This window comes from Phyllopteryx taeniolatus, chromosome 8, assembly GCF_024500385.1.
Source record: "Phyllopteryx taeniolatus isolate TA_2022b chromosome 8, UOR_Ptae_1.2, whole genome shotgun sequence".
NCBI lineage: Eukaryota > Metazoa > Chordata > Actinopteri > Syngnathiformes > Syngnathidae > Phyllopteryx > Phyllopteryx taeniolatus.
The window spans coordinates 10,130,523-10,144,398 of NC_084509.1; the positions used below are offsets into that span (position 1 = coordinate 10,130,523).

General features: G+C 37.2%; 1 protein-coding gene across 2 annotated transcripts in view; it reads left to right on the plus strand.

Annotated features, from left to right (window-relative positions):
• Nucleotides 1-10,995, plus strand: part of LOC133482527 (CD166 antigen homolog) — an 85,750-nt gene extending 74,755 nt beyond the window's left edge. The window contains exons 12-16 of one of the 2 annotated variants that reach the window (XM_061782746.1): nt 3,817-3,949; nt 5,937-5,966; nt 6,312-6,423; nt 9,850-9,994; nt 10,065-10,995. In XM_061782746.1, the coding sequence (XP_061638730.1) occupies nt 3,817-3,949; nt 5,937-5,966; nt 6,312-6,423; nt 9,850-9,952 (378 nt within the window). In that variant the 3' untranslated portion in view covers nt 9,953-9,994; nt 10,065-10,995. The remainder of the gene's footprint in view (nt 1-3,816; nt 3,950-5,936; nt 5,967-6,311; nt 6,424-9,849; nt 9,995-10,064) is intronic. The other variant, XM_061782747.1, reaches the window with a different exon arrangement.
• Nucleotides 10,996-13,876: the final 2,881 nt, after the last annotated feature.

Genomic DNA, 13,876 nt, shown 5'->3' on the forward strand with positions numbered 1-13,876 from the left:
ATATTACGTTTCAACCAAGTATTGTTTGGTTATACACTTTTCTAGCATGTTTAAAAAGGAAAAAGAGTAAAACTAAATAATCTCAAATTTTAAGGGTGCCGGGATTCAATTTAGGGGTGAAGCAAGCGCATCATTCTTAATTTGCTTTGACGCCTTCTGTTCATATCAAAAAGTATTTTTTACATGTGTAGCTAGATCAACATTCACTGCACTTGCGCAATAGGAAATGTAAGGGAACAAAAATCTGCCTTTACAAATATAATAAGACTCAAGAAAAAAGTCTAATATATTTAATTTATAGTTATTTTCAAAAAGTCTATACATCCATCCATTTTCCGTACCGCTTATCCTGACTTGGGTTGCGGGCGAGCTGGAGCCTATCCCAGCTGACTTTGGGCGAGAGGCGGGGTACACCCTTAACTGCTCGCCAGCCAATCACAGAGCACATATACACTCACATTCACACCTTTACATTGTATCTTTTCAGAGCAAAATGAGAAAAAAGTCATTATAGCTATAATATTACAACAATAGAATTCTTTTTTGTGTGTGTGTGTGTGTGTGTGGGTTATTTGGGAGGTTTAGAAAAAACACAATATTAAAAGAAAGTAATAATTTCCTCTACAAAATAATCTTAATATCAGGACGATCAAATTTAATGTTTTTTGAGAACAAAAAGTTATACTGTACTAATAGGTGTAAAAGATTGATGTATTACAAGAATAAAGTTGTATTTTGTATCGAAAAAAATCATACTATTAAGAAGGGAAAAAATCATATTACAAAAATAAACTAGTATTTTTTATTAATATTATTAAAATAAAGTTATTTTTTATGAGATATACACAATTTTACAATAATAAAGTAATATTCCCGCTACGAAACTATCTTAATCTTACAACAATAAAATGTTATGTTTTTCGAGAACAGAATGTCATAATAAGTGGAAAAGGTTGTAATATGACAATGAAGGCTTATTTTTCTCATGGAAAAAGTCCTAATATTAAGAGGGAAAAGTCATATTGCAAGAATAAATCATACAAGATTTATATTTTTTTATCGATATGAAAATTAAAAAAACAATATGTTTTATTATTGCTAGAATTAAATATTAAGGGGAAAAAAACTATATTCTTATAATAAAGTTATCAAACTTATACTAAAGTAACTTGACATCTTAACTCATCTATTGTGAATGATCTATTTTTGACACTTGCAAAATTGTGTCGCTGATATTCTGACTTTGTTCTCATACTATCACAAGATTCTTTCTGTAATATAACAAAAACAATTCCAGTAAAATTATGACTTTATTCTCATAATATTACATCTTTTTATCCTAAAATTACAACTTTATTTTCATTGCTGGATAACTTCATTTTCATCAAATTGTGTTGTTTCTAATAATATTAATGTATGACTTTTCTGTAAATTGTCATATTTTTTCCAATATCATGAGTTCTTGTCAAATCCATCCATCCAATTTTCTGGTGCACTGTTGGATAGAGTAAACAAGCTTAATTTCTCCCAGGCTCAAGCACTGCAGTGTCACAAAGACAAAATCCCATTTTTTTGTTTCTGCCATGTACCTGTATGCCGGCAGACAGCACAAGCGTCAGCAGGAGCAGATTGAATTACCTATATAACCCAAGGGGCTTTGGGCTGAAAATCTATTTGTGCAAGATAATTTTCATTCCTTTGAGTCCAAGCTGAACTCAACCTGCGTGTGATAATGAACCTTTATCAAGCAACACAATTTTCTGCATCTTTCTGAAAGGTTTATTTTCGTTTTACCCTTATGTGACGCCTTTTCAAAGAAGACTTGAACACAAGCCTTGCTAATAGCTCACATCCACTTGTATCTACTGTGTGTGTGTGTGTGTGTATATGTGTGTATATGTGTGTATATATACATGTGTAATATATATATATATATATATATATATATATATATATATATATATATATATATATATGTGTGTATGTGTGTGTGTGTGTGTGTGTATATATATATATGTGTGTGTGTGTGTGTGTGTATATATATATATATATATATATATATATATATATATATATATATATATATATCTGCTTCTACTAAATACTGAGCAAAGGGTCTGAATACTTATGGCTGTGTAATATTTCAGTTTTTCTTTTTTAATAAATCTGCAAAGACATTAAACAATTCCGTTCTTTTCTGTCAATAGGGGGTGCTGTGTGTACATTAATGAGGAAAAACATGAATGTAAATGATTTTAGCAAATGGCTGCAATATAACACACAAAAATTTTAAGGGGGTCTGAATACTTTCCGTACCCACTGAATATACGTGTGTCTGTGTGTGTAGTGCTGAATAGAGTGTTGGTTATTCCTTTTTTCTGTTTTGTTTTTTCTTCCTGTGAGGCTTCATTGTTTACAGGCATGCACCTGAACAAGAAGCTCACATTGGTAGAACATTGCCTCCTAGTGATTTTTAAAAGCAATGGTCATACAGGTCAATTTACTTGGGTTACAGTACAGAATCGGTCCCGACCAACCCGATAGGTTTGACGCTTTAAACAAATTTAAACACATTAAAATACACTTAAACTTGGTTTAAATTATTCCTTGGGATACTATCATATAACATCACTTTGTAAACAAAAACAAGACTTTCTCGCTAGAACAGTACTCCAAACAAGAGCCAAAGCATGCTTGCTTCATGTTGTTTACTTGTCATTCCCAGTTGAAGTTTACTGTAAAACTGACATATATAACAAATAATTGAACATTGTATATTTTAACAAAAATGTTCAACCAAACCATATCATTTTGTCTAACAAAAATCAATCTACTTAATGCTAACACCACAGAAGGGCTAACATAAATTAGCATAGCTGTTGAAACAATTGCTGCTTTAACACACATGGAGAATCAACACATACAAACAGAGCAGGCAACAATACTCACAGTCATATAATATATTCCCTCTGTTCTGTGAGAATGACATTGGCAATTAGTTGGGGGCCTTCTCTCCCACTTTTTTCATGCTCTCAAGTGTCAGGACACATATAGACTAACAAACATTCACACTCGCATTCACAGTAATGGACAATTTAATCTTCAATGAAATTAACTTGCACGTGTTTAGAATGTGGGAGGAAGTACCCCACGCACACGCCAATCTATTGACTGTGAGGCAGGGGCGCTTACCACAACACACCAGGCTCCTCTACACCCCGTATTTTAAAAGTGATACATCAATTATTAAAAGCAAGCGAAGCATTATTATACTAAAGTGGATTATTATTTAGATCAGACCAGTAACAGAAGGACAGGCTTTTATTTCGCCTGTTTCTTTTACAAAGAACACAGCAAAATGGAATATTGCCTCAATATAGTGAGTAGATGACATCTAGTGTGTCGTTAAAATACTTGTCAGACAGTGACAGTTGCTTTTCAACACAAGAGGTCGAGAAATAATTGTGGAATTGTATAATTGCCTTACGCACAGTTGCTGCCCGCCTCTGTTACGGCTGTGTTACTATCTCAGAAGTAAAAAAAATTCCTTGGTCATCTTTGTCACCCCATTCTGTGGCATTCATACAGAATACCGACAGCATAAAAAAAATAAATTAAAAAAAAAACAGAAATGGTCTATTCGAGGTGTGGCTTCATTTATTTAAGTAGCCAAACATGGTTTATTGGATAGGATTTGACAAAATATGTGATATATTGTATTCTATTGAAAAAGCTGTTAAAAAAAAGAAAAAAAAAGATTCGTCTTAAAAGTACTCTGAAAGGTCAAATGAACCATGCTGCCATTTTGTTCCCTAGCTTGATGAAAGTCCCTTCATCAACGGCAAGGTCACGCACAAAATCACAGTGGTACCCACCGTCAACCTGACCGTCTCGTGCACCGTGTCCAACGAGTTCGGCGTGGACACGCGGGACATTAATGTGTCTTCTCGTAAGTATGCTGCGCCCTCCCCGGTGGTGTCATTCGCTGAACTCCTCTCATCGGTGCTTTCCCCCACCTCACTCCCCATGCAGCTAACTTAACTTGCATGCTGACTCAACATCAGGACACTAATCATGTTCACTTTCATGAAACAGCACCTCACTGCTTTTTTCTTTATTGGTATTAAAAAAAAAGATTTAAGCAATCGCATGTTATGGACAAAGGTATTGGGACATTTAGCCGTTAGAAACACCGAACAGGACCATGGAAGAAAATGTGGAATGTATTATTTATTGTTCATCCTCATGGTATTTAACTCTCTCGTTATTGTTTACTAGGGATGCTAAAAATAGTTGAACCATTTAAAAAAAAAAAAAAAAAAAAAAAAAAAAGTTAGACAGGTGTTTGTAGGAAATCCCGTAATTAAAATAAATAAAATAAATTTACATAACATCTGATACACTGTACTTCTTAAATGTTTTAAATTTGTAAAAAATGTTCCCCCCTTTATGTGGTAAATGTAAAAATTGACAATGGCAAATGTATCCAGTTTTTTTCCAAATTTTATTGAGCCAAGCCACATAGTTTACATTAAAGAAAAATCTCGCTTCCACACAAAAATGTCACAAAAAGCAGATACACAGGTTAATTATGTACCTTCTGCCATCTAGTGGAAGAGCATTTAACGGTTCTCCCTGTCAACATACATTGTTGGCAGGGATAGGTGTACAAGGGTAAAAACAAAACAAAACTTACGACTAATTGAGTGAAATTGAATAATATCCCTTGGCGCACCTGATGATCTCTCATTGCACATCAGTGCTCTGTAATCACTGGACTTATCTTTACTTTTTGTTTGTGTGTTAAAGAAAAAAGTTTGTTTGTATTTTGTTTGCGTGTTAAAGAAAAAAGTAAAAGACAGCATGTCCGAGTTTGGTATCATTTCACACTTAACTAGAAAAATAAAGTGCAATGTGGACCATAACAGCGCGTCTGCGATCACCAGCAGAAGGTAATGTTTTGATGTTTTCTAATTTAATATAACATACCCGTTATAGCCAGTTACAACATATTGTAATGCATCCGAAAGTAGTCAATGATAGACACAGCTTCTGATTCTTCTTCAATTGCTTTATTGAAAAAACAGTAGGAAAAAAAAAAAAACACGTAATAAGTACATTCATACACGAGCTGCCGATGGCCACAACTAAAGCAGAGTAGTCACTCAACACGCAAACTGGCTAACGTGTTAGCCAGTTTTCAGCCAGCCAACTCTACACTCTCATTCGCTGACACCCATGTCACTCACCAGGCCATGCCCTGGGACAAAGTCACAAATACTACTGTCGAATGTGAGGATGATGACCCCAAGTGGACAAAAATAATACCTGCACCTCACATGCACATTATTGTATTTAATAATGATTTTTTTTTTATCTAATTACTCGATTAATCAATAGGATCATCAAAAGAATCGGAATAATTTGATCAAATTAAAAATGTTTTAAAATCAAGATATAATAATAGGAAGAAAATAACAAGGTCGACCCTCTTCTACACAACCCGTGCAAGCACATCTTTATGAACAGAAAAAGGCCTTGCCTAAACTATTCCCACTAGGTTGGAAGCATACAACTGTCCAAAATGGCTTACTTGGGTGAATAATTGAGATTTCAATTTGACTGTTTGATTAATTGATTGATTCATTGACATTTGTCTGAATACTTTTGTCCATCACATATTCACACAAACCTGATACTTGCATGCCACCGTCTCATCCTAAACGTTTGCTGTGTCACCATTTCATCCTCTTTTCTTGCCGAGTTGTGTGTGTGTGTGTGTGTGTGTGTGTGTGTGTGTGTGTGGGGGATGCTGGGACTCGACCTGTCCTCTCTCTGATCTGAACCTCATGCATGCAGACAGTAGACTAGACGTAGCATTAGACGTCATTTTTGCCTTGGTTGGAAGTTAATTTTCATTTCATATCTGATTTCAGTATTTGAGGAGGTGAGAGTGGATAAACGAGGTAAGTCGTAGATGTCTTCTTGCTTGTGAGAATTAGGAGAAGCGACTATAAAGCAAAAATTCTCTGGAAGAAATAGATAAATGTGGACTACTGCTACACAGAAGGAGTGGCGCCACCAGCATCCTGGCAAACATGACCCATTATTCTGCTGGCTGAACAAATTATGTCATAAACAGACGATTGCTGTCATTAACATTTACCTCAGCGATTCATAATCATGTACAGTGGCAATGTGTCCATTCAGCCAGTGCATTTAGTGTTCAGCTTCCTGTTTGTGGTCAGGAGGTCCGCACTAGCGCGTGACCGTCAGGTGCGTGATGCTCGTGTTGGTCTTTTGTTGTGCAGACCAATCAGAGGACGCCGATCAAACCAAGTTGGTGGTCGGAGTGGTGGTCGGCCTTCTCATCGCCGCCATGGTCATTGGGCTGGCGTACGGAATCTACCAGAAGAAATCCAAGTGAGTTACCATTCAATTAACAGGTCACATTTTAATGAAGACGCTTCAAAAAAATTTTGTCACGCGTGGTGATGTAAAAAGTAATTCACCACCTTAAAAAGTGCAAAAACGAAACACTCGACTGAGTTGCCACTGGATATAATTACAATATTAAATTTATCTTATATCGAGAAATAGTTATATCAATTTTTAAAAAATCATAATAATACGAGAATAAACTTTTCTTTTGAGGGGAAAAGGTCAAATTAGAAAACTTGTAATACTGTATGTAACAAAAATGAATAAAAAATTTAATGTAGTAGTGTAGTATTACGAGAATATTTTTGGAACTTGGAATATTGTGAGAATTTTTTAATTGAAATTTTACAACAACAAAAAAGTAGTATTTTTTGAGAAATAAAGTTGCATAATGCAACTAAAATTAATGTGTGCCGGGTCAAACTGTCACCCACGTAAAACATTTACAGTATTACTGTATCTGCAATGTTTTTAGTCGCATTTTATCAGAATCAAAATCATCTTTATTTTGCCAAGTATGTCAAAAAACTCAAAAGGAATTTGTCTCCGGTAGTTGGAGCCGCTCTTGTAAGACAACAGACAGTCAATTGACAGAGAATACTTTTGAGACATAAAGACATTGAGAAAAACAGTCACTGAGCAATAAAACGTTGCTAGTAATCTGGTAATGCCGGTACAATTTCTTTTTGTTTGTCTGTTTTTTTTGACAATTGTGCAAAAAGATGCAGAGACCTCTAGCAATTAGAGCAGTTTGAATGACTAATATAGCAATAGTCTGGTCCAATGGCCATTGTGCAAAGGGTGCCGAGACTTCAAGGAGTGTATGCGGTTTAAAGTGACTAGTAGATTATGCAAATGTTGCAGGTACTCCTCAGTCAGTGTGCAATTGGTGCAGATGCTACTCTGGCATGAGTGGCCAGTATTGGTCAACAACAGATATGCAAATAGTGCAGTGTGGTGAGACTACTACAGTGAGTGCACGAGTAATATATAATTGGCCCGACAGAAATGTGACAACAAACTCAAGACAAAATGTTGCAATGGAATTGTAGGTTAGGTGTTTAAGAAGTTGATTGCAAGAGGGAAGAAGCTGTTGGAATGTCTGCTAGTTTTAGTTTGCATTGTTCGGTAGCGCCTAACTGAGGGAAGGAGCTGGAAGAGCTGGTGACCAGGATGGGGAGGGTCCAAGAGGATTTTGCACGCTCTTGTCTTAGTTCTGGCAGTGCGCAAGTCCTCAAGGGTAGGGAGGGGAACTTTGTTGAACTCCTCCTCGGGAATTAACCCAAATGAGCTCTAATTGGAAGCAGATATTCTTCACTGACGAGCGGCGCTAAATTGAATGAATTACAGTGAACCCCTGCTATTCTCTGAGCTTGTAAATGCGAACGGATGCTACAAGATGGTGGCAAAGCACTGGAAATAGAGAGGATCATAAAGCATCAACACCATGCATCTAGTATGTACAGATTCATGAACCCATGTTACATAAATGACTGTATTTATTCGTTAAGTTGTTCAACACAAACAGAACACCTTCCCATGCTCATCAATAGCATTAGGTAGTGTATTTTTCTAAATAACGAGCTTAACACAAAGTGATGTGACATCACTCATGGGCCAACAAATGTGTGCACCTAGCACTTTACACAAATGGTATTAAATCATTAAACTTACCCTTTTGGTATTTTCACACAATAATAAATGTTACGGAATGCTGGAAAATTATAACAGCAAAATAGACTACACATGCTATTACTAGTAGTAGCTGCATCGGGAGAGAATCAAAAACAAACTAAGTTTCAGTTTCACTTTTGATTGTGAAGTGCATTCAAGTACCGCCAACCAAACAGAAAATCTCAAACACAGAATTAAACCTAACAACACCCAAATACCAGCAGATGGCGCCAAAGTAATACTTTTGCTTTGGATTTAGAACAAAAACAGTGAATAGACGAGATCTTCAGCAGATAATGGAGAATAGGTTCTATAAAGTTGTGAATGCCAGACTGCAGATATATAGGGTTTACTATAATTATTATTATTTAGGGCTGCAGCTATTGAATATTTTTATAATCAAGTATTCTGCCAATCATCCCATTGATTAATCAAGTAATCTGATCAAAATCTATTTTGCATTATTAAACACAATACTGTGCATGTGAGGTGCAGATATTATTTTTGTCCACTTGGGGTAGCCATCCTCACGTTCTATTGTACTCTTTGGTGACTTTGAGTGTGTATTAGGGGCTGCATGATATTGGAAAATAATGACATCGCTTTTTTTTTTTTTTTTTTTTTAAACCTGCAATATATATTGTGATGTGGAATAATACAGGATCAGTGTTGGGAAAGTTCATTTTCTACGCAAACTAGTTCAAAGTTTAGTTCATTGTTCCAAAAATGAACTAGTTCAGGTCATAATTCAAAATTTTGAACTAAGTTCACTGGTCCAAAAACAAACTAGTGCATAGTGATTGGGTTTTTTTCTTCAATATTTTGCTTATAGGCTATTACGCTCAAAATACTGGCATTTCATTTCCTCATTGTTGCCACCCATTCAGTCTACACATTAGCCAGTTGCAGCTTTCACCCTACAGTTTAAAAAACATGAGGAATGGTGTTTTTTAAAATGAGGAATCCAAACAAAAACAGGACTTCTGTCCTTCATGTGCAAACGAAAATACGCAACACAGTAGTATCATAGGAACAATGGTGAAAGGACATTGATAATTTTGCATTCCTTAGAGCTCTGGGTGACTATATTAACAAAATAATTTAGCTACTCTTATACTACAACACAAAATAAATTTCATATTAAAATAATAATAACAATACATTTTTACAATTATGTACTGTATTAAAAAACACTAACTCCCATTTACGCGTTCTCCCTGAACGCACCTCGCGCACTCTCTCATCTGCAGTGCCTGCCTAGTTGCATTCTGAAGGGAAAGAAAGAAATAGGAAATGCAACCGGTGTACATTCTTGCCATTAGCATGTCCGAACGGGTCCCTCTGCTGGTCACTTTTAATATTACAGTTGATTCACTGTAAGTTGCAGAACACCCGCATGGCAGCAGACCCTGCAATGTGACTATTGAGCACACGTATATTGCGATAACAATGCTCAAACAAAATATTGTGCAACCCTAGTATGTATGGCTTTAAAAGGCGGGGCCTGGCCTGGTGTGTGATGTGGGTGTCAGCGAATGAGAGTGTAGAGTTGGTTGACACGGTGTGGTGCATGTATCTGCATGCAGGAACATTAATCCGTATGGAAAAATTACAGCGGCGAAGCTTCGAGGCAGCGATTTTACTTAGACTTTTTTTTTTTTTTTCGCAATTGAATTATTCGATTAACCATTGCATACCTAGAAATATTGTAGTCATTGTCAAAACTGTCAACAGGCAAGGGAGCTGGAAGACAGGCGAGAAGGAGAACGGTTCTTCCGAGGAGGAGAGAAAGCTGGAGGAGAAGGTGGAGGAGAACAGCCAAAAAGCTGAAGTGTAGAGGAACGCCTAAGCCACCAACCATCCTTTGGGAATGTGAAAGGTAGCATCCACACACACTTACACAATATCATATCAATGTGAATTACCACTAACATTGTTCTCCTTTGCAGTGAGAACATGGAACGTAGCACGTTTCTCCTCCTCACATCATCTTTTGGGAAAAGAAGAAAAAAGTGTACATTACAATGAGGACAGCTTGGATTTGATTTCAGGGAGAATTTGACAACAAATCCAATCCTACTCTTGGAGAGAAAAAAAAAACAATTGGATACTGTATGTGATATACATGCACTACTTGTCACACACATATACACAGTGTAGCTCTGTCTTCTGTTAGCGATCATGTTTGTTAGGAAGTAACTTTTATTTTAAATAACTTCTAGACCAGTTTTGCCTCTGCTGTTAAGATGTGTAGGAAGTGCATCATGTCTTGCCATGTCATCCATTTTTTTTATTTTTTAATGTACATACATTTCTGTTCATTTGTGGCGTAGAGAATGGCAGAAAGGCCTAAAGGGATTTTGCTAAAGTTGGTCTTGGCGATAACGCGTCATTTATGATTTTTCTTTTTTTTTTTTTTTTTTTCCAAATGTACTGTACGTTGTCGGCCATCAACGAGCGTGTAGATTTACCCAGAGAGTTATGTTCATTTCGCCACCCTTCCAGTGAATCTACCTGCTCGTGTCTTCAGTGAGTGATTCATATTTGAGTTGATGTCACAGCTGGAGCTCAAAATGGGGAGATGCCATTGTGAGCTATGAGTTTTATTTTGTTGTTGTTGCTGTTGCTATTTATGTTGTACAAGATGAAAGATCATCGCGGTCCTCACACGGCTTTTTCCCCCACCATACCGCGTTTTGATTTGTTGATGAAAACACACTTGCAGACTTGAAATGAGTAGAAGTAGAATAATTTCTGAATTAAAAGCATCCAATTGGAAGAATGACCAAAGAAAGTGAACATTGCCATGCAAGTATTGTAAATATCTGTTGTGTTTTTTGTACTTTTGTTTAAAATAAAGTGTACATTTGGAAGACATAAGCCCACAGTCTTATATTTTACATTTTTTTATTTCAGATGTTGGCGGTGGGCTTAAAAAAGGCATTAGACTGGATCCCAATTGAACAGTTTATGCCACGACTGCCCTAAATTAACAGTATTTATTTTTGTTTCTGTTACAGTGGTTAATACAACAGTATGGGGAAGATCTTCCAATGAATTTATATGAATTAAAGCTAAAATTAATGTTATCAATGAATTTTCAAATGTACTGTTTTACAAAAAAAGTGAACATTTTTCTGTAATGGTTAATACACCTGCATGTAGTCAATCTTTAATCATATATGAATTAAAGATTAAATTAATTGCATAATTGTATGCAAACGAACTTTAAGTGAAATTATATCAATTAAAGGTAAAATTACATTTTTAAATTATTATTTTACAAAAAAAAAAACATGTTTCTGTAGTGAATAAAACATGAGAATGTAAACCCAAATGATATGAATTAAAGCTCAAATGGATTATTGTTGGTCATAATTTTTAACCTTTACGCTTGATCCTTTTCGGACTTTTCAAAGAAGCTCTAAAAGTGCCTATAAAAAGGAGAATTCATTTTGAAATTGAAAACTGTAAAACTCACTGAAATGGAAAGAGACCGCATTAAAACGCTTGTTGATGCTGGATGATCTTATTGATTTTTGACAGGTGTACTAAAACGTTGAAGTGAAATTGGAAAATCAAATCCACCAAATACCATATTGACGCCACAACAAGTGGTAATGATGAGGTATAGATGAAATATGTGATAGCCGTGCACGTACATGCTGTTGTCCACTTTTTGAGGAAATTGGTTTGAAATAATTCAAATTAAAAAGAAATCTGAGCTGAATACAATGCGCTAACATGTATAATCCATCTTAACTTTTAAGTTTTATTGATTATATCTTGATGCTTATACCTCTATGACTTTTAAGCATTGGTGGCTGTCTGTCCACTGAGACGTTCTTTGTTACTGCAGCTGATGAGCCAACTGAGTAGTTGGATTCAGATCAGCAATTAGTATAATTGCAGATGAAGAAAGGTTATGATCATTATACAGGGTTAGGTAGTCACTGAAAAATAAGAATTTGCATGATCATCTCCTATCCCAGCTGAGTTATACCCTGGAGCGGTCGCCAGCTAGTTACAGGGCAGTGGATTGGCTCCAGCACACCCGCGACACAAGTGGCAATAAACGGGACTGAGAACGGACGGATGGTGTACCTAATGAGGTGGCTAGCGTGGTCCAGCTCTTCACCCACTTTACACCTCTGCTACCATCTTGTGGTCAAATAGTAAACTTAAGCAACTTCTTTGTGGAGCATGAAGTCAATAAAAAAAAGAATAATAACACGTGCTGAGTGGGGATATGATTGGGGGAGTAGGTTTTCGACACAGACTGAACATTTTCACCAGGGAAAGAGCTGAAGAAGGGTGGGAGCTCAAAATATATGGAAAAGAGTTGGAAATTGTTGGGTCATTGGAATACCTGGGAGTTCTATTTGAGAGTAGGCTGACATGGGACGAACATATTAATATGGCGCCGTGACAACAACGTTTTGGATGTTTTGAGGAGCGAGGAGCTAGAAACGTTGAGACGCGCTCTTATTATGGGAGCCTTCGCCGTGTCGTCACCAAATGGTCACGGTGTCAAAAAGCCAATGGAAGTCACTAGCCGACCACGAGCTATCGGGTTATTACAACAGGAACCATAATGACCGACCATGTTTGCTTTTGGCACTTAGGAGGCTCGCTTTCTCCATTCATTTGAACGTACCCAGTGTGTACGTAAGTTCGCGTACGTTCTGGTCACAAGCTTTGCTTTTTCATCCTCGGGTACTTCTTCTTTTCCTTTCGGCTTGTCCCGTTAGGGGTCGCCACAGCGCGTCATCCTTTTCCATGCGAGCCTATCTCCTGCATCCTCCTCTCGAACACCAACTGCCATCATGTCTTCCCTCACGACATCCATCAACCTTCTCTTTGGTCTTCCTCGAGCTCTCTTGCCTGGCAGCTCCATCCTCATCATCCTTCTACCGATATACTCACTCTCTCTCCTCTGGACGTGTCCAAACCATCGAAGTCTGCTCTCTCTAACTTTGTCTCCAAAACATCGAACCTTGGCTGTCCCTCTGATGAGCTCATTTCTAATTTTATCCAACCTGGTCACTCCGAGAGCAAAGCTCAACATCTTCATTTCCGTCACCTCCAGCTCTGCTTTCTGTTGTCTCTTCAGTGCCACTGTCTCTAATCCGTACATCATGGCTGGCCTCACCACTGTTTTATAAACTTTGCCCTTCATCCAAACAGAGACTCTTCTGTCACATAACACACCTGACACCTTCCTCCACCCGTTCAAACCTGCTTGGACCCGTTTCTTCACTTCCTGACTTAATGGTCCACAGGGATTCCAGTCTAACATCATCTGTCAACCTATCCATCACCACTGTAAACAGGAAGGGGCTCTGGGCTGATCCCTGATGCAGTCCCACCTCAACCTTAAACTCCTTTGTCACACCTACAGCACACCTCACCACTGTTCTGCTGCCCTCGTACATGTCCTGTATTATTTGAACATACTTCTCTGCCAATCCAGACTTCCGCATGCAGTACCACAGTTCCTCTCTGGGTACTCTGTCATAGGCTTTCTCTAGATCTACAAAGACACAATGTAGCTCCTTCTGACCTTCTCTATACTTTTCCATCAACATCCTCAAGGCAAATAAAGCATCTGTGGTACTCTTTCTAGGCTTGAAACCATACTGTTGCCCGCAAATACTCACTTCTGTCCTGAGTCTAGCCTCCACTACTCTTTCCCATAACTTCATTGTGTGGCTCATCAACTTTATTCCTCTATAGTTCCCACAGCTCTGCACATCACCCT